Source organism: Mirounga leonina, unplaced genomic scaffold, assembly GCF_011800145.1.
Source record: "Mirounga leonina isolate KUSES-001 unplaced genomic scaffold, KU_Mleo_1.0 Mir_166, whole genome shotgun sequence".
In the NCBI taxonomy this organism is placed as follows: Eukaryota; Metazoa; Chordata; class Mammalia; order Carnivora; family Phocidae; genus Mirounga; species Mirounga leonina.
In genome coordinates this window covers 15109181-15133040 of record NW_023270418.1, presented here as the reverse complement: position 1 = coordinate 15133040, position 23860 = coordinate 15109181, and the positions used below count along the sequence as shown (strand labels likewise).

Genomic DNA, 23860 nt, shown 5'->3' with positions numbered 1-23860 from the left:
TTTCCAATAATACACTCTAGGGCCTGTCCCATGGGTGTTTCTGGCCCTGCACTAGTCTGTGTACACCTGTTTGTGCTCTGATCTATCCACCACCTTCCCTCGCTCAGCTCCACACTGCAGAGAACTACATTTTCGAGAACCTCCTGGCAAATGGCTTCCAGCTAGTTTTGGCCAATGGGCAGCACTGACGGAAGGTACGAAGAGGGGAAAAGCCATAGCAGTTCACTTTCTCACTGTGCCTCGGGTGGCATCTCCATACTGGGATGGGAGGACAGTCAGAGGCCTGGGTTACGAGCTGAGTTTGCGGTACCGCCGTTAGCAGGGGACCGGGGAGGCCGCGGTGGGGTCGTGAGCCATGGGGTGCAAACCAAGAAAGTCCCCCCAAACCTCTCCACCTACCCTGTCCCTAGAGCTGAGGAGACAGCACTTGTCCCGAGGGCCTCTCTCCTGGGGAGGGGGGGGGTGCACAGACCATGCCCAGCACTGGGCCACCAACAGGCTGTCCCCCTTCCCGCAGACAGCTGAGTCTGGCAGGAGGGGCAGCGGCCGGCTCCATCGCCCTAACTGCCATGTGGTTTGCTTTCATCAAGGAAACAGCAGGGATTCCAAGTTAAATTCCAACGTGCAATTTATTCAAGATGTAAGGCCCATCGAGAGACTCTCTGCAGACTGTCCGGCCCTCCCGCTCGGAGGCAGACGTCCTGCTGCCCGGGCTGCCACAGCCCATCCTGGTCTCCTGGGACCGAGGCCTTCCGGAAGGGGGATTCTCCCTGGGCTGCTGGCCAGCTGCTTTCCCATGTTACAGATGGGGCTGCTGAGGCACAGAGAAGGATCTTGAACATGGAAACCGTCCTGGGAACACGGAGGCCAGCGGCGGCACAGGCTGGTCGGTCTTTGGGAATTGTGCATGACGAAGTATCTGTCTGGCACACCCTGAGGATGACAAATGGGCCAATTGTGAGCGGTAGTAAGGGCCGTGGGAATCTCACTTGGAAAACCCAATCAGTCCGTCAGCATTCATTTGCCTGAAAGAGGCTTCTGAGCAGAGCTCAGGCTTCAGACCGATGGGCCACCCCCTTCTGGGCAGATCCACCTGCCAGGGCTTCCAGACCCGTGCGTAGCACCTACTGCCCCCCGGAAGGTTTCATGAGTCACACAGACCCCAGAATGGAGATGACAAAGTCGATGGGACACCACAGAGGTGAGGAAGCCCCCGAAATGAGTAGGTACCTGGCGGGGACGGCTCGTGCACACACGGGGCTGCACTCTGGCTCTTTCCTCGTTCAGTTCTGCGCTGACAGGCAGGTGGTGGGTGCCGGGCCCTGAGAGCCCCGCTCTGGGGCAGCAGCCTGTGACGGACATCGACAGTTTGCGGCCAGAGACTAATTCCTCCCAGGGAAGCTTTGCATTCAGATGAGAATTAGAGCAACATGCCCAAACACCCTTTGGGGTTCAGGGGTCCCTACTGTGCGGGGGTGGTGTAGGGACACCAGAGTGACGGGTGCTGAAACCCGGATTATGTGCGTTCGGGAAGGAAGACTTTGCAGCCAGCCAGCCCTGGCTGACAAAGCTGTGTTTCTCTGGGTTCCCGGGGTCAGCTCCTGAAGCAACACCGACTTCCTACCATTTAGCAGACAGCACCGCACCTTTGGGGAGCGGCCTGATTTTGAGGGCAGTGAGGCAACAAACGATCTCTAGAGAAGCAACATCCAGTTCTGACTGAGAGCCCGGAGGTGGGAAGTGGACATTTCAATCCAGGCCTGCTGCCATCCTTTGAAGGAGGCAGGCAGTGACCATCACATACCAGTTTCCCCGGAGGAATGGGAATGGACAGGAGGGGACACTGCCACAAAATGACTGGAAGTCGAAAACTTAGTGGTTGCAGCCTGGCCTTTGAACTCAAATCTGGCATTGAGGCCTTTCTATGTTTAGGTCTTAGAACAAGCTCTTTTATGTCTCAGGCCCTCAGTTTCCCAATCTGGAAAGTGGGTGGAATAATAATATCCAACTCTCAGGCTTCATTCAGAGCAAAGATCAGCAAGTTTTCCCATTAAGGGCCAGATGGCGAATATTTTAAGGCTTTGGGGCCAAATGGACACTGTTGTAGCTACTCTACGCTGCCATTGTGCTTTGAAAGCGGCCATAGAAATAATAAAGACTAGTAAATGAATGGACATAGGTGTGTCCCAATAAAACTTTATTTACAAAAACAAATGGTGGGCCAGACTCGGCCTGTGAGTTACAGTGTGCCAACCCCTGATTAAGAGATTATATGAGCCAGTGCAAATGATAGCAAAAGTGCTTGGCACAAAATTGCTGACCAGTAAATGTTGCTATCATCATCATCATCGGCATTATTGCTCTGCATTTGGCCATTTGGATCATCAGGTGCTGCCTACTAATTATCTCTGTCTCCTCTCCCTGCCTTTACCAACTTCTTAAATCAATTTCCAAAAGGGTACTTAGGTGGATTAATTCAGACTCCTGGGTGCAAATGCATTCAGGACTTTGCCCTGAAGTGGTCTGCTTAATGCGGTTTCCCAAATCTCTTAGCAAGACGTTTCTCCAAAGAAGACATACAAATGGCCAACAGACACATGAAAAAATGTGCAACATCACTCGGCATCAGGGAAATACAAATCAAAGCCACAATGAGATACCACCTCACCCCAGTCAGAATGTCTAAAATTAACGAGTCAGGAAAAGACAGATGTTGGCGGGGATGCGGAGAAAGGGGAACCCTCCTACATTGTTGGTGGGAATGCAAGCTGGTGCAGCCACTTTGGAAAACAGTGTGGAGGTTCCTCAAAAAGTTTAAAATAGAGCTACCGTACGACCCAGCAATTGCACTATGGGGTATTTACCCCAAAGATACAAATGTAGGGATCGAAGGGGTACATGCACCCTGATGTTTATAGCAGCAATGTCCACAATAGCCAAACTATGGAAAGAGCAAGATGTCCATCGACAGATGAATGGATAAAGAAGATGTGGTATATATATACAATGGAATATTATGCATCCATCAAAAAATGTAATCTTGCCATTTGCAATGATGTGGATGGAACTACAGGGTATTATGCTAAGTGAAATAAGTCAATCAGAGAAAGACATGTATCATATGATCTCACTGATATGTGGAATTTGAGAAACAAAACAGAGGAGCATAGGGGAAAGGGAGGGAGAATAAAGTAAGACAAGATCAGAGAGGGGAAACTTAATCATAGGGACTCTTAATCATAGGGAACCAACTGAGGGTTGCTGGAGCGGAGGGAAATGGGGGAATGGGGTAACAGGGTGACAGGCATTAAGGAGGGCATGTGATGTAATGAGCACTGGGTATTATACGCAACTGATGAATCACTGACCTCTACCTCTGAAACTAATAATACATGATATGTTAATTACTTGAATTTATAAAACCCTGGAAAAAGAAAAAAAAAAAAGAAAGCAAAAATATCAATAAATCCACTGTCCAGAGATTAAAAACAAACAAACAAACAAAAACCAGGCAGCTTGAATCCCCGCTGAAGTCACACTGATAAGACCTCCCATTCAGGGTTTCTATTGCCCTTCACCAGGGACCTCATTTGCAAGATGGCACAGAGTTCCCCACTGTTGCTTGAGGAAGTAGAGACGATTACAACCATTTTGTGGACAAAGAACTGAGCTTTGGTTAGACTGACTGTGTGAAGTCACGTGGAGGGGCGGGAACTGGGCTGAAATTTGGTCTCAGGTCTGTGGACTCGAAATCCAGGGCTCCGTCCCTGCTACCATGCAGATTTGCTGGTTTAAGCAGGAAAGGAATTCACTGAGTCAGTGGCTTGGAGAATCTGTGGGAGGAACAGAGAATCAGGGTTGGGGCTGGGTAGGAGAACACCACCCCAGCGATATTTGCTGGGGGGTGGGGGGCTCCTGACACGGGAACCACAGCCGCCCCAGAGACGCTGGGCACCTTTGGGTGCTTGCCCCTGCTGCGGCCTGGAGCCGGACATTCCTCTGCCACCTCAGAACCAATTATTCCGTCTGCATGGTGCCTCCTTCTTCACCTCATTCTCTTCCAAGGGGAGTCTTCAAGTGAGGGTCCTAGGAGCGGAGCCTCGGTCACGTGTCAGGGTCCTAGGTCCCAAGGAGCTTACGCAAGTGAGTCACTTCTTCCTTGGGGAGGCAGGACTCCTAGGAGGGGACTTACCCCCCAGGGTGCGGGGCCGGCTCCCCTTGTGGGTATACACCCCGAAGAAGTGAATGCATGGACTCAAAGGTCCACCTGCACACCCTCAAACACAGCGTTAGTCGCCAGCGCCCAAAGGTGGCAACAAGTCGTCACGCCCGTCTGAGGATGAATGGATAAGCTGATTGTGGGAGAAACCTACAACGGAATCTGAGTCAGCCTTAAAAAGTCCGAAGTCCTGCCACGGGCTGCCACACGGAAGACCCTTGAGGCCATTGTGCTGAGTGAAATGAACTAGACCCAGAAAAGCATCTCCGCTCCTAGGAGGTCCCTGGACTCTTCGTGGAGACAGAAAGTAGAACAGTGCGTGCCAGGGCTGAGAAAACCGGGGAGGGGGCATTACGGTTCAGTGGGCACAGAGGTTCAGTTTGGGGTAATGGACATTTTCTGGAGATGGATGGTGGTGACGGTGGCACGACAACGTGAATGTGCTGAGCGCCACTCAACTGTACACATGGAAGTGGTTACAACGGTAGATTACACGGTATGTCTACTCTTTTTTTTTTTATTTATTCATGAGAGTCAGAGAGAGAGAGAGGCAGAGGCAGAGGGAGAAGCAGGCTCCCCGCCCAGCAGGGAGCCCGATGCGGGACTCGATCCCAGGACCCTGGGATCATGACCTGAGCCAAAGGCAGACGCTTAACCATCTGAGCCACCCAGGCGCCCGGTATGTCTACTCTTACCACCCACAAGTAAAGATGCTGGGCATGACAAACGTCCATTGCCAGAACCTAGGTTTGCATTTTCCAGAAGGGGAAATGGAGGCCCAGAAAGTGACAGGACTAATTAGTGCCAAAGTTGGCAACTGTCTCCATCCCCGGTACTTGCTCTTTCTGGAAAGACACCGCTGGTAGAAATTTGGATGCCGGCTCCTCAGCCTTGCTCCCTCCAGGTTCTAACAAGTTGGACAGGGGCCAGGCAAGCAATTAAATAAGTGAAGTGGACTGGATGGGAGACGGGAGGGAGACACGATGGCCGTGATGAGCAAACATTCCATGCGAACAGGCCAGGGGCTCCTCAGCGCTGGCAAGCCCAACGTGTTGGAAGGGAGCCCAATGTGCTCTGGCTTATGGTTCTTCCAAAGAAGCCAGACATCCAGATATGTATGTGAATTTGCCTGAACCTTAATCATTGGCAACAGATTCAAACAAAAAAAATAGTCAACAAGCTGATGAAAATGTATGTATGGATTGAATACTACCCTTGGATTTCTGGTTTGCAAACTCAGTGATGGGTACAGAGGCAAGGACCCAAGATAAAAGTTTTGATAATAAATGCAAGTGCCTGGTAATTTTTCAAAGTATAGGCTCCCCAGTAAAGGTCAATAAGTAAAACATGGCTATTAACTAAGATCCAAATGAGAGCCTTCTGTTACATTCTATCTCCCAAATGTAAAACTTTGGATCTTCCTGGGGAGGATCAGGACTGCAGATTACACTCGGAGGGCTCTGAGTCACCCCACTTGCTCCAAGGAGCATGAAGAGACCTATCTTTATTTTTTATTTTTATTTAAGATTTTATTTATTTATTTGACAGAGAGAGACACAGCGAGAGAGGCAATATAAGCAGGGGGAGTGGGAGAGGGAGAAGCAGGCTTCCCAAGGAGCAGGGAGCCCGATGCAGGGCTCTATCCCAGGACCCTGGGATCATGACCTGAGCCAAAGGCAGACGCTTAACGACTGAGCCACCCAGGCGCGAGACCTATCTTTAAATCTCAGTAAGCAAGGAACGGAGCTTGGGAGGGAGGACAGGAAGGAGAGGGGAGGAGAGAGAGAGGCGGACGAGTAGGACAGGAGCGGAAGGGTGGGAGAGAGTGGATGTGCATTCCCCTTTCAAGGCTGACTCTTCTGGAATCTCTGAACTCTTGTTCCTGCTTCGAGCGATCTGTTCTCTGGTTGACATGGCCCAATTGTTATGTTTACCCAATTGACTCTTACCTAGTAAATTTGCTTCTGGGAGGTGTTAGTGAGCAGGGGAAGGGGCCAGAAGCCTTATACTTTCCAACGTTTTTTGGCTTTCAACTTATTTGACTTGACAGCCAAACCTAGGGTCAACCCACCGGCCATTTCTCTCAGGGGAGGAGGCATGGATCTTACTCCCATCTGCAGGAAGCCACTCACGCAACACCCACAACTATCCCATTTTGAGTTTCCTTGGGACCCTCCGTGGGCAGTAGGAAGTTCTGTTCAGGGTCAAAACAGATCATTAGTAAAAGTAACTCCAAAGCAAAGCCTTTCCTATTTCCTGACACAAATTGTCCAAACAGCTTACCAGAAATTATACCAAATAATATAATGGAATCATCCCAGCATTGAAAACGATGGACTCCAATGATTGGGTATACCTAGAAAAATTAAGGGTCAAAAATGAAATTCCCTTTCCTCATGAATTACAAAGAACTTAAGGTCCAACCCTCGTTGGACCAATTTGCTACATAATAAGAAATCTCACCTGGAGGATGGAGGGTCTGTTCTGGAAACGACTGCTTGGCCCGACATCCTGGCCCCCCAGTGGGCTGAGGGCCCGTTGGCTCCATTCCCACCTGAGGTTGGGAACCGTGCTTCCCGGAATCCCCTTCCCCGAACGGCTCCAGGCCCAGTGTGCCCATGAAGGGAGCTCGTGGGAGGCAGGAAAGGCAGAAGGGCAACGGCAACGTTCTTCTTGGGGCTTTGGGGGTGAGATCTGGCTCATGGCTTTACAGTCCTGTGAGCTCTCCCGTCACGCGCCATTTTGGAGTTAACGTGGCTTCTCCACTGCCTTGTAAGCTCCGGTTTCTCCCCGTCCCTGCATGAGGCCCACGACATTGGTAAGGCCATCACTCGGACAGCTCTTGCCACATCCGCGTAAGCCCTCACTTCCACATTCAATCCCTTATTCCTGTAATGCTTGTGGGCTCTAACAGATCCCAGCAGACACACACCGGGCAAACATGAACATCATCTTCACGAACGAGCCACTCACTAGATTTAAGCCGAGCCAGCAAGTGGGGTCAAGACACTCACATTCAGTCATTTCCCAGCAACTGATTCCAACGGGAGGGGTGAGTTATTTAAGCAGCTGCCTTTTCACTTAGAAGGAAGCCATCTCCTTCTTTTCTTTCTATGATAACTCTGTAACTCTTCCCTGTTTGAGCTAGATGCCAGCGCCTCATCCCTGACCCCAGGATGCCACCATTTCCGAACAGGGATTGGTGATCCTAGGAAGTTTCCAGGCATGTCGGTGTGCCCTTTAGCTGATTCACAGGCTGATACACCAGAACGTACTCCAGGAGGAAGGTCTGGTTCAAGTTCTTCTGCAAAAGAGTCCCGTGTCATGCAGGGTCGCTGAAAGAGCAGGCCCCCTGTGGACTTGTCTTCAAGTACCATCTCCATCCCTAGGTCCTCTCCTGCACAGTCCGGTGTATTATCTCTAAAGTCAAGGTATTTCTTAAGTTGGCTCACCTCTTGACCCTTGGATAATATTAGCATTGGTCCAAATTATATTTCCAGACCATACTTTTCGAACACACTCCCCAAAGCTCCTTCCCAAGTTCCCATGTACCACTTTGGTCTAGGAATCCCCCCAAATCATGTAAGTGGTAAATAGATCTTAGTCAAGAGTGAGCTCTGATATTTCTCTCTTCCAAGGGTCTCCAAGTGGCCACAGCTGAGGTCGCCAAGATGGCAATATGAAGATTCTAAAGGGACATGGGTTATGATGGTTCTCTGATGGAGAAGAGTATCCCACGTGTCTGGAGATGGATGTTCCAGGTAATAGGAATAGCAGGAGCAAAGGGCCTGAGTGGGGAGTGTGCCTGGTGGGTTCCAGAACTAGCAAAGGGGCCAAGGCAGCTGGAGCAGTGAGAGGGAGGAGGAGAACAGTAGAAAATGAAGTTGGATAGGTAATGGTGGCTGATGGTGTAAATGTCTAGCAGACCACAATTTTGACTTTTATTCCGAGTGACTTGAAAGTTATTCAAGTATTTTGAGCATTAGGTTGAAGGAAGGCAATCTAAGAAGACAAATGATAAAAGATATGTGGGGTTGAGAAATCGTCCTAATAGGGGAGCCACATTTGCTTTGGACAGAAATTTTCACGATCCTGGACATTGAATCTGGTTAGATTCAGAATCTGGTTGGGTTTCTTCTTTGGGGAAGGGACGAGCATATTTTATGGGAGGAAAGATGTGTACGAACATATATTTGGTCGCTGGTGCCAAAATCCACTTCCGGTTCTTCCAGGACACCTATCCAATCTACCTTCCCAGCCTCCCTGTAGTAGGTGTGGCTGTGAGACTGACCAGACCCTGGGCAAGGATGTGAATGGAGGGGTGTGACCACTTCCAGGTCTGGCCCATAAATGCTGCCTGTGTGTGCTCCATTTTAGAGAAAAGTCCATAGGATTTCTCCGTGTACCTTTTCCTCTGCTGGCCCACTGGGACGATTTATCAGGATGAACTTAAAAGCCCAGCAATGGCAAATACTGCCTGGTACTGGAACTTAGCAGGAATCATCCTTGCTCAGTTCACAGACCCAGACTGGGTCTGAAGCATCAGTCATGTTGAAATAAACAAGCTTGCCCCAATACTGCATCCCAGTCCCCCATGGTCATGCCTTCAAGCCCCCACTGTGATGGGGATTGAACCTCTCAGCTCCTGTGACACCAGCTGTCCCAGAATTTCCAAGCTGTGGTTCTCTGGATATTGATGCATCCTAGTTCTAGGTGGGCGGGGGACAGATAAAAGGGTTAATTTGGAAAGCTTAGTTAACAGCGTGCATAATCGAGTCTAAGTCTTTGCATAGTGTAACAAGGGTGAAAAATGGGACTGTATTTTTGATCCATCAACTTAAAAATCCTGTGCAAGTTGGGGATGACTCTTGGTGGGATAACTGCACCATTTCTATGCTTCCAGGGGTCTGGGGACAGTCCTGAAGCCCACAAGACAGTTCAGGCTTCCTTAGGGCGGAACTCCTCCTATATGGCTTTATCCATGTGACCTACACCAGATGAAGATCTCATAAAAGCATACCTAACCCAGGCCCAATGTACCTGTGGCCTGAAACTGACCTACCTCCTAGAGGCAGGCTAGAGAAAGGCTCTTGTGTCCTGAAATTTTCACTGTTAACACTGCCTCTGCTCTTTTCAGACCTACGCTGCCTGAAGCTTGAAGTTACATGCGTTTTCTTATGTGTACCAGAAATTGTGCCAGCCAGTTGTGGGTCCCATTCCTTGGTGAGGCTCTACAGTAGACATATTGGTATTTTGTCTACTACCAGCCCCTCCCATATGGGAATCACCCCTTTCCCATTTCATGTAATTCTGGCAGGACTGTAAATCAAGAGACTGATTCCCACCCACGGTAGTGGCCATATGACCCAGGATGATCAGTCATAACTCCATTTAAGGGAATTTCTACAGACTCTAGGAGAAGAAATAGTATCTCTTTTTCTGAGATTGCAAACTTAGATCTTCTGGGACCCCTCTTTTTCACCTAATGTAAGGCCATGACACCAATGCTGAGCAAAGCAGGGCTCTGAAGTTGAGAGGGAGAAACAGATTCCTAATGACAGCTATTGAGCAACTAGATCCAGCCCAACCCGAAACCAACAGTTCCACAACCTTGGTCTTAGTTGCATTAGCCAATATATCTTTTCTATAATTTAATACAATTAAGCATGTTATGAATTGGAATTCTATCACCTGGGGGTAATTGGGGGTGATCCCATGATCTTACCTAACTATAAGATGTCAAGGGAGTCCGTTTATTTTCTCACTGACGTTCTTCCTGAGGGTCTCACTGGGTGCACTTATCACACCTCCACTGTAGTCATCTGAAGCCCCTTCCTTTTTTATAGTTCTTCTCTTTGAATCTACTGCCTTGCCTCAGGGCGGCAAGCTAAATGGAGAATATGGACAATACTTCTCAGAGCACTCATTGCCACGGACCTTTCTCTGAAAGACAGACTGTTGTGTCAGTTTTTCATGTTAGAGAATCCCTAGCGAGAGTAATTTTTTGACTAGGACCTCTGCATTCAAAACAACTGTTTGGGACCTCACTGGAAAAGCCTCCACTCATCTTAATCCTGTCACTGGAAAAGAGCTTATAGGGTCAATTAAAATTAATTTCACAGGTCCTTGAATTGCTTGCCTCATAAGTTCTCCTATTTTTATTTTTATTTTTTGGAGACTGGTGCCATTTTAAGGGTTCTAATATTCCAGGCCATTAACATACTTTCTCTTCCATAATGCCTGTAGCCATGGATTCATGACCCCAATGTAGGAATGCTCTTTTATATCAAGGGTTGGGGGATCCCAGCCCACAGGCTAAAATCCAGTCAGCTGCCTATTTTCATATAGTTTTATTGGCACACACCCACACCCATGTATTTACTGTCTACAGCCACTTTGGTCATGGCTACAGAGACCATATGGCTGCAGAGCCCAAAATATTTAATATCTGACTCTTTACAGAAAACGTTTACTGATTTCTGCTTCTCAACCATTTCCTCATCCTGGCACCCAGTAAACAGTGGTACTTGGAGAGATGAAGGAGTTAATATCTTGACAAACCTCTGGAGGATACTGCTTGGGAAGGTCTCCTCTAGAACACTTGGGGCAGGACATGGCCGGGTATATACTTGGGATACCACTGTCTGATAGCCCAGTCTTCTTTTTGAGACACCTGGGGACAAATACATGATCTAAACCTTGGTTCCGTACATTCTGTGTTTAGAAATCCATGTGGACTTCAGCCTTGGCCAAGGCCAGGGTTATTTCTCTAGCTCGTGGGTGAGCTCTTGAGCATCCTGACTTTCTGTGGAAACTATCCGTGCAGCATCAGTTAATATATAGTTCCAAAATGAGACTGAGAAAAGCACTAGATGTTACCATCACTGGTGGGGCCAGTCTGAGCCACTGGGGTTCCAAACTAATGACCAGCTACCTGTTCAAGAGCTGGAGTGTGCCCCTGAATATGTGGTCAGAATCTGTTTCAGCTGGCACAGTCACTTGTCCTGTTCCCTCAAAGGGCACGCTAGTGACGGCAATTAGTGTTCATCTTCTGAACTGACACTCTGGGTCCCATGATACTCACTGGTGTCCATGACTTCACTTCTGTATTTCAACCCCACGAGCTATGGAATCCTTAACGCCCATCACATTTTGAGGTCCCATCACTACACTCTTCCTTTTTCTCATTTTATTATGGCGTAAATTCACTGCAGAAGCCACGAGGAGTGACTGTTCACTCTTCATATTGCCACAGAGGAGAAACATGGGTTAAGAACTATTCACACCAATAGAAAGAATGAAACTGCAAGTTTATTTGAAAGTATAAAAATTTAAAAAAACCCAAAACAAAACCTAACCAAAACACAAAAAGCAACCACACAACAAACTTTCCAGTTCACATCAACTTTGAACACCACACACTACTTGTCAACCACTTTGTTGCATTTTTTTTAAAAAGTCAATTTTGGAGGGCGGGGGCTGAGTCAGGGGATAAGCTATAGGTTACAGGGATGCGAATTTGAACACGAAAATAAAAAGAACTTGCTGGTCTCATTTGAGGAAAAAAAAGAGCAGAGATGGTTTTCAGGCGGCTGTAGAATTAGGCAATGTATAAAAAAAATAGCCTGGATGGAATGAGTTAAAAAATATTGCTGGCCACTTATTTGCCATCTTGAGTAGGGGGAAAAAAACAGGAAAAAACCCCTGCAGCTTTGGTGTCTTATTTATAGATTTTTAAAAAGATTCATTAAAAAAATCACATCTATAATAAAAATGTCCCTGTATTTAAAAAAAACAACATTAATAGGCTTTCTTATCTACTAAGACCATTTGTTTTTCCTAAGATGCCTGGAAGCAGAAAAGCGAGTGAGATTAATTCACTGCGCAATTAATTAAAATTAGAATCCCTTTCTCTAAACAACTTCCAAAATACCAGAAAGAAGCACGGGCCCATCAAAGGGAGAAGAAATAAAGCCATTCTGACTCACAGGAGATGAAAAGCTCAGCCAGAGTTCCTAACACACTCCGGCTCCCATCGAAAGTTCTTTCTTTATTGGCTTACGCAGAAAATAACTCGTGTTATTTTAAAAAATGAAAGATGCAAGCAACTAGGCTCCTTTTCTTTAACGTAAAAAAAGACAGAAAGAAATCACCAAGTGGCTAGCTTTCCTGTAACACAGTTTGGATTTGGTTTAAAAAAAAAAAAAAATAAAGTCCCGAGAACAGGATCATTAAATGTCACGTCGTCCCCCCACTCGTGCAGGCTGCACTGAAATTCGCATCAGCGAGGTCACTGAACATTTCTTCTGCTACGTAAGGAAGTCCTGAATGGGTGACCACTGCCTGGTTCCAGTTTTGTCCCCCATCAGTGTGGGTTCTTGCCAACGAACGCCCACATTTCTCCCTACTATTTCTCCAGGGAGTGGGCCCTGCGGCTGGCTGGGCACAGAGAAAGAGGAAAGCTAGCATAAACACAGAGACTATGAACCGAGGGAGAAAGGCATCCCTCCTTCTGCATCCTTCAAGAACTCGATAAATAGCAACTCAAAGTGCAACAATGCACAAAGGCCCGGCACACAGGTCAGTCTGGAGTGACTCAGTATCGAGGCTCAGCGGGACAAAGGTGTGATCTCCTTTCGCATCTTTCTTTGGACCTCACTCAAGGAGAAACAAACAAAGAAGACAGCTTTCCTATACACATATAAATAATCCCTTAACTAGAAGGGAAAAAACAAACACACTGTTTCAAATGCATTTCTAAGAGATTAAAAAAAAAAGTCCGAATGGCAAATCTCGACTCCAAATTATCTACTGACCAAGTCTTTTAGAGGAGAAACTATGGCAGGTCAGAAGAAGCCTGAGCCTGACTCTAACCCTAACATGAATGCTGAATCAGGGTGCTGGTTTCTGGGCCTTGGGCAGGAAATGTGTGCAGCACAGGGAGCCAGGGGCTCTGGTGGGAGGTACTGAATATGGTTCTCATGCGTGTCAGGAACCACCGTGTCCTCAAGTCCAAATGCACAGGTACAATGACTTCTGGAGGTTAAGGTAACCTGGGAAGCCAGTGTGGAAAGCTGCATGAATGAGCAAGACAGGCTGGGAGTGGTTTCCAGGGACAGAGGACCAGATCCGATTTTTGGCCAATTCAAGTTGGGTCCTCCTTCCTTGGCTCCCGGCAGGTCACAGCTGGAGGGGTGACAATCCAGAAGCCAGGGAAGGACTGTGGACCTAAGCAGGCCCAGGCTCTCGATAGCCTGCATTTTAGGAGCTGAGAACTCAGATAAATGTATGGCAGGGGCTCCCTGCCTATCCTGGGATGAGGCTGAGGACAGATGCTGCCAGAGAAAACCCTCAAAACGAGGATTCTCGGGCAAGTTTCAGAGTCGTTCAGAGAACCAAAATGGCCCTGCTGATGGCTAAAGGGCGTAACTCTTGGCCAACGTCTCCTCTGGCCACCGCTCTGCCGAACTGAGGACAACATGCACGAGCGTGCAAGGCGGGGTTTGACGCTCACCCGGATTCTTCGAGGGCGGCCATCCATGCCGGCCTCCTGGGAGGGTCATCCAACCCGTCTCCCATGGAGCTGCAAGGCAGCGGCCCACGGAGAATGTGGTCCAGGGTCTCCTGCCCTTCTGAAACATCCACCATGGCATGGAAGCACTGCGTTCTCGAGGACTCCCCAACCCCTGCCTTACCCTGCTGCCTGCACACTGAGGCTGCCTATTCAGCAAGATGCCACCAGGCACAGAAGAACAATATGACAAGTGAGGTCATGATCCTGGGCCCCGAAGGCCGAGTGACCTCCCAGACAAGATGCACAATACATCAGGTCACCCGAGAGGCCAGCAAAATGCCAGGTCTCCCTCGAAAGGACATCCCTGAAATCTGGGGCGGGGATGGGGGGGTGGGAGGGGGAGCGGAGAGACACCCTCCTTGAGGCACCCTGAGGAGCTTCCCACGAGCGAAAGTTGTTAGGATGGTAACAAGTCGGAGCAGATGGACCCACATGGACCGTGGAAGCGGCGATTTAGACTTCTGCGGCGCCCTGGCCTGGCACAGAGTCCCTGGGCCCTGCGGTGCTCTCGGGAGGAGGGCCGGCCTGCCCGGGGCTGCGGCCACCGTCTTCGGCGCTCAGCAGGCTGCTGGCCGCCTGGGAGCCCGCGCTGTCGGTGCTCCCGGAGCGCGAGCGGTAAGGGGGCAGGGCGGCTTCGTTCAGAGACTCGGTGTCCGACGAGTAGGGCGGCGGCGGAAGGTCGTACCACGCGGGTCTGCAAGAGAGAGAGCAGGATGGGGCGGGAGAGGCAGGGGAGAGCAGAGGGAAGACAACGCGTTAGGAGCCAAAACCCCCTCCGCCCCTGTCTGCGGGGTGCCGATGTGCCCCCCGAGGAGGACGGCTATCCGCAGACTAGGGTGACCCCTACAACAAGACCAAGGGAGCAGGGAAAGGTTGGGGTGCGGTGGCTGGTGCGTGCCGAATGGGCAGTACCCAAACCACGTCCTCCGGGTCGGCCCGGGGGGGAGGATGCCCAGCACCAGCCAGGGAGGGGCCCTGGGGCCGAGTGGCTGGCCGGCTGATCAGGCTGAACCTCTGATGGTCCACAGAATTTGGGGTTCTTACTGAAAGCCAACTTTTCCTGGCTGGCTGGGCTTGGGGGAGCGGGGATCTTCCGATTGACAGTCCCCTCTGTTGAAGGGGATAGTAGGGACACTGGCTTGCCGTGCAGGAACTTCGCAGAAAAGACAGTTTATTTTGCAGCCCTTCCTGCAGGCTTCCTGCGAGCCGAGCACCATGCTACCTGCTTTACCTGCACCACCTTACTTAATGCTCACGAGAACACTAAGCGGTGGGCGTTACTTTTATGCCCATCGTACGGGGGAGTAAACGGAGGCAAGGGGGTGTGAAATGACTTGTGTAGGATCACAAATAACTAGTAAGCAGCTGCTCTGGGATCGAAACCCAGGTGTTCTGTCTTCGGATTCGGCAATTTTAACTTGACTCTACACTGGCTGGTCCAAATGAAGAGGCTGAGTGGTGAGGGAGGTCCTGGGCTCTTCCCCTTATTTGCAAAGATGCCCTTAAACACTGCCCTCCAATGTTACCTCCACCTTTCATGAGGAGGAAAAACAAAGATTAAATAACACAAGAGCTGCCGCAGGAGAGGGTCCAAGAGCTGCCCAGTCAGCCCGGGTGCATGACCCGCAAAATACCTCTCGCCACACACGTTGAGCCCCGGGCTCAGAGGAGGAGAGCACAGGGGACCTAGAGCCAATCGAACTTCCAACATGGGTTCTCTGGGATACCCTGGAGGTCACCAAAGGGAGGAGGAGGCTGAGCCGGCAGGATTCAGGTCCACCAGCTGCTTCCACTATAGAATTCTGCCTTTTGACTCTCTGTTGTGCTTTCTGGTACAATCCCATTTGAAATGAGGGTCTTATTGTTTTAAAAAGCTTGAGAGTGCTCTATGCTACCTCCTTTATTTTATAAATGGAGCCAAGCAAGGAACCCATCATTCATTCACTCATTCATTCATTCATTCATTCATTCATTCATTCATTCACAGTACAAACCAACCCTCTAATACAGCCTGGCCACTGTTCTGCAGTAGCAGGTGAGGCGCCGGGCTAGCCAGCGGCCTGGACATGGGTCAGCGTGGCATCACCAGGCAGGAACAGGGCTCTGAGGTGGCCAGGATCCTAGCTCTATGTCCTTGGACAAGTCGCTTAAAATCCCAGAGTCAGTTTCCTCATCTGTAAAAACTGAGGCACTCCCCCAGCGACCTGCAGAGAGGATTAAATGAGAGGATACGGGTGCCTGGGTGGCTCAGTGGGTTAAGCATCTGCCTTCGGCTCAGGTCATGATCCTGGGGTCCTGGGATCGAGTCCCGCATCGGGCTCCCTGCTCAGCGGGGAGGCTGCTTCTCCCTCTCCCTCTGCTGCTCACCCCTGCTCGTGATCGCTCTCTCTCGCGCGCGCGCTCTCTCTCAAATAAATAAATAAAAATCTTAAAAAAAAAAAAAAAAGAGAGGTTGCGTGTGAATTGTCCTGCCAGGACCCAAGACACGTAGGGCCCTGCTGCCGCCGCCAGCAGCTGGGTGCCCGCGTCCCGCTTTCCCCATCGATGACCTCCTCCCCGCCCCAAACCTCCGCCGTCCAGCACGCACCTCTGGTCCAGGAGGGCCTCCGAGTAGGAGGGCGGGGAGCCCACTTCCGAGGCGTTCTGCTCGGCCTGGCTGGCCACGTACTGGATGCCGTTGTTGACGTTGTAGGTGACGTTGCAGTGGTGGGGGTGGTCCAGGACCACCAGGCGGGACAGCAGCACGGGGTGCTGCAGCCGGTGCACGGGCAGCGTCATGAGGTTGTTCCTCTTGCGCTGGTGATGCAAGACGAGCGCCAGCAGTGCTACCACCAGCACGAAGATGACCGAGCTGCCGATGATGGCGTAGGTGATGCTGGGGTAGTACACGAGCTGGTTCTCCGACGTCACGAACACCTGCCCGCTGCCTGGCTCTGAGAAACCCCGGGCGGGGGGTGGGGGGAGAGAAGGGGACAGAGCTTACCGCTTTGGCTCACCCTCCTGCTCCGACTCAGCCCCAGCAAGTGCATGCAGGTGTTGGGAGCGACCCGATTCCCAGCAGCCAGAAAGCCCAAAACCACCCCCGGTCCAGGGACTGGCGAATGGCTAAACAAAACGGGGGGCAGCCACACGACGGTATATCATTTGGCCATAAAAAGCACTGATACGTGTTACAACATGGACGAACCCCAAAAACATCATGCCAAGCCAGATAAGCCACGCACAAAAGGCCACCTATGGTGCGATTCCCTTATTACATGAAATGTTCAGGAAAGGCAAATTTATAGAGATGGAAAAGGGGTCAGTGGTTGCCTAGGGCTGGAAATTCACCAGAAATGTGCACAGAAGTGAAGAACACTGGTCGGTACACGTCTGAGGTTCCTTATGTCTGCAGTGTGCTTACTCTACGCCCGGCCCTAGCCAAGCTTCCAAGATAAAGAGCCAGCGGAGCACGGGAGAACATCGGGGACTCCGGAACCAGACTAGGTTCAGATCGCTGCCTCTGTGCCGTCTGGAACGTACTAGGCGCCCCTTGTAACATGGTAGCCTCTCCGTGCTGTAATCTCCTCCTCTGTAAAGCGGGGAGAGTCGTGGTGCCCACATCGCTGGGCTGTGGTGAGCATGAAGTGGGTGAATCGTGACGGAGCGCTTCCAACAACAGCGGACCCCGCCAGGCAGGTACGTGTTCCAGACAGACACACGCTTTATCCCCTCTACTCGCCTCACAGCAACTCCGTGCATCGGGTGCGGTAACTGCCACCTTCTTTTTAAGGGGAGCAAAGTGCATCTCAGAGGGTCCAAGCCCCCTGGCGAGGGTCCCAGGGTTAGGAGGTAAAGACTGGTCTGACACCAGCGCCTTGCCCCTCACACTGTGTCCTGCACCCCCTGACCAGACCCACTAGGCAATCTGCAAGCATTTCCTCAGGGCCCTCAGGCAAAAGTCTGGGACACGTCCAACCCACACAGGTTGCCAACACCCCCCTCTCCAAGTGTACTAACAAGCCATGCTTCAAACACCCAGGTGAGGGAGGGGCTTTCCAGTCAGTGGGACACGCCTGGCAACCAAGACCCGGTGGCAGGCTGGCCCAGGAAACCAGCGTAGCCCCTCCCCGTCAAGAGCTAGGGACCCCTTGTCTCTGCAGACGGAACCACAACCACCCACTGCTGTGGCCCAGCTGGAAGAAAAATCGAAATACAGCCCAAGTGAGCAAATCTGGTGGCCACCCCCTGTACCCGTCCCACCTCTGCCGCACTGAGGTTTTCATGGATCCACAGGAAAAACGTAGCCGTGATGCAACAGCAGGAGCAGGGACCGCCGTGTGCTAAGCTTTACTAATCCCTCGTTACTAGACGTTCACCTGTTCTGTTCGTCACAGTATCCCCAGTCAGTCTGCAGGATGGTGCAGGCCCTCACTACATGCCTCAACTCAGTGGGAAAATTATCTGTGTATTCGCACACTCTGGGAAGGTAAGTGCTATCATTATCATTATCATTATCATTATTATTATTATTATTATATTCCTATTTTCCAGATGGCAAACTGACTCAGAGGTAAATTAACCGATAGGTCTCCAGTCAAAAAAACCACACAATGGGAAACACTCTATCTCCTCTTCTTTCCTGATATAAGCATCTCTTGATTCCCAAAACAATCCAAATCTGCGACAAATGAAGATCTTCCCCCCTCAAGCTCCAGGCTTTGTGTTCATTTTCTTTCCAGTCACACTCAACCAGGAGTGAAAAGCTTCAATGTTCTGGCAGGCCACTGTTTCAAGGATTAACTGTACAGTAAGCTCCTCAACAAAATGCAGAGCATGCTGCAGACAGTGGAGGGACGGAAGCAGTTTGGGATTTTTCCCGAGACAATTAGCTGTGGCACTCGGGGGGTTGCTGGTGGAGTTCTGTCTGCTCTCAGTTTAGCTAACTAAAAAGCGGGTGGGAGCTCATGTGTGTGCGTGTATGTTTCAGAGCTCAGGCTTAAAAGAAAATATCCTCTTTATTTTGTGATCTCCAGCGCAGAGCTGAGGGGTCGAATCCCGGGGCCATCACTTCTAGTTGTTGCTCAAGCAAGTGACTGCACTCTTAGAAGCCTCGGGTGCCTCCAAGTTTAAAATGGTGGTGGCGTGGGGTGCCTGGGTGTCTCAGTCGTTAAGCATCTCCTTGGGCTCAGGTCATGGTCCCAGGGTCCTGGGATTGAGCCCCACATCGGGCTCCCTACTCGGCGGGAAGACTGCTTCACCCTCTCCCGCTCCCCCTGCTTGTGTTCCCTCTCTTGCTGTCTCCCTCTCTGTCAACTAAATAAATACAAAATCTTTAAAAAAAAAAAGAAAGAAAAAAAAGCTTTAAAATGGTGGTGGCAGCAGTGGGTAAACCACGGTAGCCAAGTCCTTGGGGGGGATAAAATACAATATATACGCACAGTGCCTGGCAAAGGTTTGCCCTCGGTCAGTGCTCATTCTTTTTTGCCTTTTTATTGTGGTAAAATATATACATAACATAAAATTTACCATTCTCACCATTTTTAAGGGTTTGGTTCAGTGGCACTGAGTTCATTCATGGAACTTTTCATCATCCCAAACCGGCTCATGCTAATTCTGAGTGGTCACATTCTTTCCATTATCCTCATACCAACTTCTCAGACGCAGAGGCGGGGAGAGTCCCCTTTGCAGGGGGCAGGATGGAGGAGGGAGTAAGGATGGAGTGAATTCCTTTTTAGAGAGCTGCGTCTCCTAGAAAATGAAAGCCGGTGGATTTTCCTCTGGAAAACAAACAGGCCCAGAGATTTTAAAACACTGACTTCTGTGTAACCACTTGAAGTTTTAAGAATACAAGAGGGAGCACTTTAAAATGAATGGAATATGAAATGACTGCAAATCTGAACAGTCTCATTTATGTCTCCGAAAGCAGGCCCTCTCCAGATCGGCCCACTTTGGCAGGCGAGAAGCGGCCATCACATTTACTCGAGAAATTATGATGTTACATAACTCAGTGGTGCCTGGTCTCGTTTGTGCTGTGTGTGTAAAATGTCATCTTGTATTAATTCATTAACTAGATGCACTTTTCTTAAGAGCTTAATGAGCCTGCTGGCCAAATTACTAATCTCAGAGTTGCCTGGGCCCTGAGTTCTAAGTGCATAATCCATGGATAATGAAGTTTCCATTTATTCTGGCTGTCCCTCAAGCGAATGCCCTCATGCTCTGCTGTCAGACAGCTTGAATCCCTGTCCCGGATCTGCCGCTAAGACTGTGTTATTGCAGGCAATCTGGTCACCACCCAGAGACCACTGCGCTCTCGAAACTGCCAGAAGCTGCCGCCGCTGCGTGTGGGAGGGCGGGCTGTGTTGTCCCCAGCTCTGGGGCTCTTCTTCGCCTCAGGGTCGTCACAGATTTCTACAGTTATCACAACAGTTTCCTGCCAGGTGGCAGTCAAGTGTCCTGAGGAGGCGTGCCTTTTCCTAATGCACAGAGAGGTGCTGTCTGGTCTGATGGAGGCAAGGGGGCGGGGTGGATGTGACGCTTGAGACGTGGTGTTCCTTTGCTTCTAAAACATTCCTTCCTCCAGAAGCAAATCGAATTTCCTAGAAGGTACAATTTCTCACCTATCACACTGGCAAAGGCAAAGTTGGAATTTCCCATTTTTCGGGCCAGGTCTGGGGATGACAGGTGTTAATTATTATTCACGAATGCAGCTGGTGGGAGGGTGAACGGGTATCACCCAAGGTGGTGACGGGGTTCACCATACACATCAAAATAAAAATGTACATGTCCTTTGGTCCAGCCATTCCACCCTCGAGAATCTATTTAGTAGATAGACTCACGCACACGAGAAGGAACTTTTTAATATGCATATTAATTGAAGGATCATTTGTAATAGCACCCCCTATCACGGATGATCTGAATGTCTCCCAATGGCAGCCGGGCTAAATTAACCATGGTGCCTCCACAGGATTCCACACCTATTTAAAAAATCAGGGCAGCTCTACATATGCTGATGGGGAACAATCTGAGAGAGATCTTGACCCATGAAAAGAAGCAAAGTTCAACAGTTCAACATGGAATATTTCTAGGTGGCCGCACGGAACTGTTAATGCTGGCAGGTCCCAGGGTGGAGGAGAGCGATGAAGGGAGATTTATTTACTCCCTTCTACTTTCTACTCTTGGTACTACATTGTCCCTTCTAAAACCATGCCTATTGTCCACCACCTTTGGTACTGCCTAGGCTGACGTGTCTGTTTGTTTTCCTTCCTTCTCTCCCTGTAATGTGAGGACCCCTCAGGGCCCATGCCTCACAGTCACTCACTCACTTGACAACCCCCACTGACTCCCCACTCCCCGAGTATGGCACCATCGCCTCCCACCTGACCTCTGGAGTCCTGTTCTGGAATGTTCACTGTCCCATTCAAACTGACTCATCACTCCTCTGAAAGATCAACTCCTGTGTGCCTTAAAAAAAAAAAAAAAAAAATTTTTAAGTCTGTTTTTCTCCAGACTACATATCTCAAAAAGTCAGGTCGCTTGAGGTATCTATAATTTGCACACAATCCAATGTCCCCTTTTAATATGTGCAGTGAGAGGAGTTTCACAGAACGGAACAGTTGCATAAGCACGACCACAAACGAGACACGGAACCTTTGCATCCCTCCCCAGAAGTTCTCTCGTGCTCTTCTGCAGTCCATTCACCGCCCCTGGAAAACACTCATCTGTTTTCTGCCCAAATGGATTTACTTTTTGTCACGGGAATCATACAGTATGGAGCCTGTTGTCTGGTTTCCTCCGCCCGGCGTGGTGCTCCTGAGATTCCTCATGTTTCCGAGCATCAGTACCGCCCTGCTTCAGAACGTGCAGTCGCACCCCGCTGTACGCAGGGATTACGACTTGTGTCCAGGGAAGGAACTGGGTTGTTTCCAGTTTCTGGAATACAGATCGTTGCATGGCCATATATTTTCTGATTTCTTGGGTTTACACCTTAGGGGTAAGGCTGCTGGGCCACACGGGAAGTGTACATTTAACTTTCTAAGAAACTCTCACCCTGTTTCTTCACGGCGGCCACAGCATTCTGCGTCCCCGCAGGTGCCCTGCATCCTCACCAGCACTTAACACGGCTAGCCATGCTAGCAGGTGCGTAGTGATGGCTCCCTGGCGTGTTCAGTGGCATTTCCCAGTGACTAATGATGTCGCACCTCCGTTCACATGCTGATTTACCACCTGTAGATCTTCTTAGCTGAAGTGTCTCTTTAAATCTCTTGCCCACTTTAAAATTTGGTCGTTTGACTTAGTGGGTAGTAAGGATCCTCCGTACGTTCTAGGATACAAGCCCTTTTCCAGAAATGTGTTTTGCAAGTATTTTCTCCCTGCTTGGTGGCTTGTCTCTTCCTTTACTTTACAGTGCCTTTTTGAAGATAAGTGCTTAAAATTTTTTATGAAGTCTATTAATGATTTCTCTTACGCTTCCCATTTTTTGTACTCTATCCAAGGAATCTTTGCCTAGAAGACATTTCATAGCTTTAGCTCCTACATTTATTTCTCCGATCCACTGCAAGTTAATTTTTGTTTATGGTACAAAGTGAAGTTCAATGTTCTTTCCTCCCCTCCCTTGGGATAATCAACTGTTCCAGCACCATTTGTTGAAAGTCTATCTTTTCCTATTGAATTACCTTGGCACCTTTGTTGAAAATCAACTGACCATACAAGTCTGGGTCTATTTCTAGATTCTCTATTCTGTTTGATTGAACCATATACCAATCTTCGTGCCAGTAAGTGTGCTGGTAACTAGAGCTTTATAGTAAGTGTCAAAATCAGGTATTGTGAGTCCTGTATGCTTCTTCATCGCCCAAACTGAACTTTTTTCTGATTATAAAAATTCATGAAGAGTTGGGGGGAAATAAAAAAAATCCATTAAAATTAAAAGCAAAATAGAAATGTTCATTGCCCTCCCTCCCCCGAACCTATTAGAACAAAACAGTTAAGAGTTTGGTATAGACCAGGGTTAGCAACCTTTTTCTGCCAAGGGCTAGATGGTCAATATTTCATCTTTGTGGGGCACACAGCTTCCCTCACAACTATTCAACTTCACTGTTGTCATACAAAGTCAGTTGTAGACGAAATATATCAGTGAATGAGGATAGCTGTGTCCCTTACATAAATAAGCAACAGCTTGGCTCACGGGCTGTAGTTTCTTGATCCACAGGGTGTACCCTTCAAAACTATTCTCCATGCACATCTACACACACAAGTACTTTTGTTCCTGCTATACAGATATTTCTGTGTATGGACATCTTTCCTCATCCACGCACACCTTTGTTAAAGAGTAGCTGTGTGGGATCCCACTACACAGATGCATCACAACTTACAAGCAACACCCTGCTGATGTACATTTAGGTTCCTTCCTGTTTTTGTTGTTGTTGTTGTTGTTGTTATTATGACCAACAATGTACAACACCATTCAGGTAGACCATGTGGACCGTGAGAGCCCTAAGAGTGGAGCCAGGCTTGCTTTCTCCACCATTCTGCACCTGGTGCTCAACACATGTTGAATAAGTCAGTGACCTGTGGTCACTGGTGTCATTTCTTAGGACAGACTCCCAGATGCTGGTCATGTCCCTGGCCCTCTGTTCTCCCACGTCTGAACATTCGGGCTGTCTTGAGTTCTCTTCTCTGTCCACATGGAACCACTATGTGTGGTCAATTTCTACTGTGCGGTGTTTCTCCAGTCTCTGCTTCTGGGCTCCAACTGCATGGCCTCATCCATGCCCAGGCTAGGAAGAGAAACTGCCTAGAAGGTCTTCCCATCTTCAGCCTCTTGTCTTCCAATCCTTCAGGCAACACACCCATCTGTCCGTGTCACTGTGTGATTCTTGTAAAATTCTTTGAATGAAGGCCCCTCAATGGCTCACATGGCCCTCGTTGGCTAGGCATTCAGACTCTGCCTTGGCTTCCCAGCACCAACCCGCAGGAGGTATGGGGAAAGAAGTCTAGGGCTGGAGAGAGAAACGCTATTTGCCTTGGGACCTATATCCCACTCCTGATTTGAATTAAATAATAACACTAATAATACTAACCACCACCAC

The 23860-nt window shown here is 49.3% G+C and overlaps 1 protein-coding gene across 3 annotated transcripts in view; it reads right to left on the bottom strand.

Annotated features, from left to right (window-relative positions):
• Positions 1-11681: 11681 nt before the first annotated feature.
• Positions 11682-23860, bottom strand: part of LDLRAD3 (low density lipoprotein receptor class A domain containing 3) — a 201990-nt gene continuing 189811 nt past the window's right edge. For all 3 annotated transcript variants that reach the window (XM_035012581.1, XM_035012580.1, XM_035012579.1), the window contains exons 5-6: positions 16381-16726; positions 11682-14487 (exon numbers count right to left, since the gene is read on the bottom strand). In XM_035012581.1, coding sequence (XP_034868472.1) covers positions 14247-14487; positions 16381-16726 — 587 coding nt within the window. In that variant the 3' untranslated portion in view covers positions 11682-14246. The remainder of the gene's footprint in view (positions 14488-16380; positions 16727-23860) is intronic.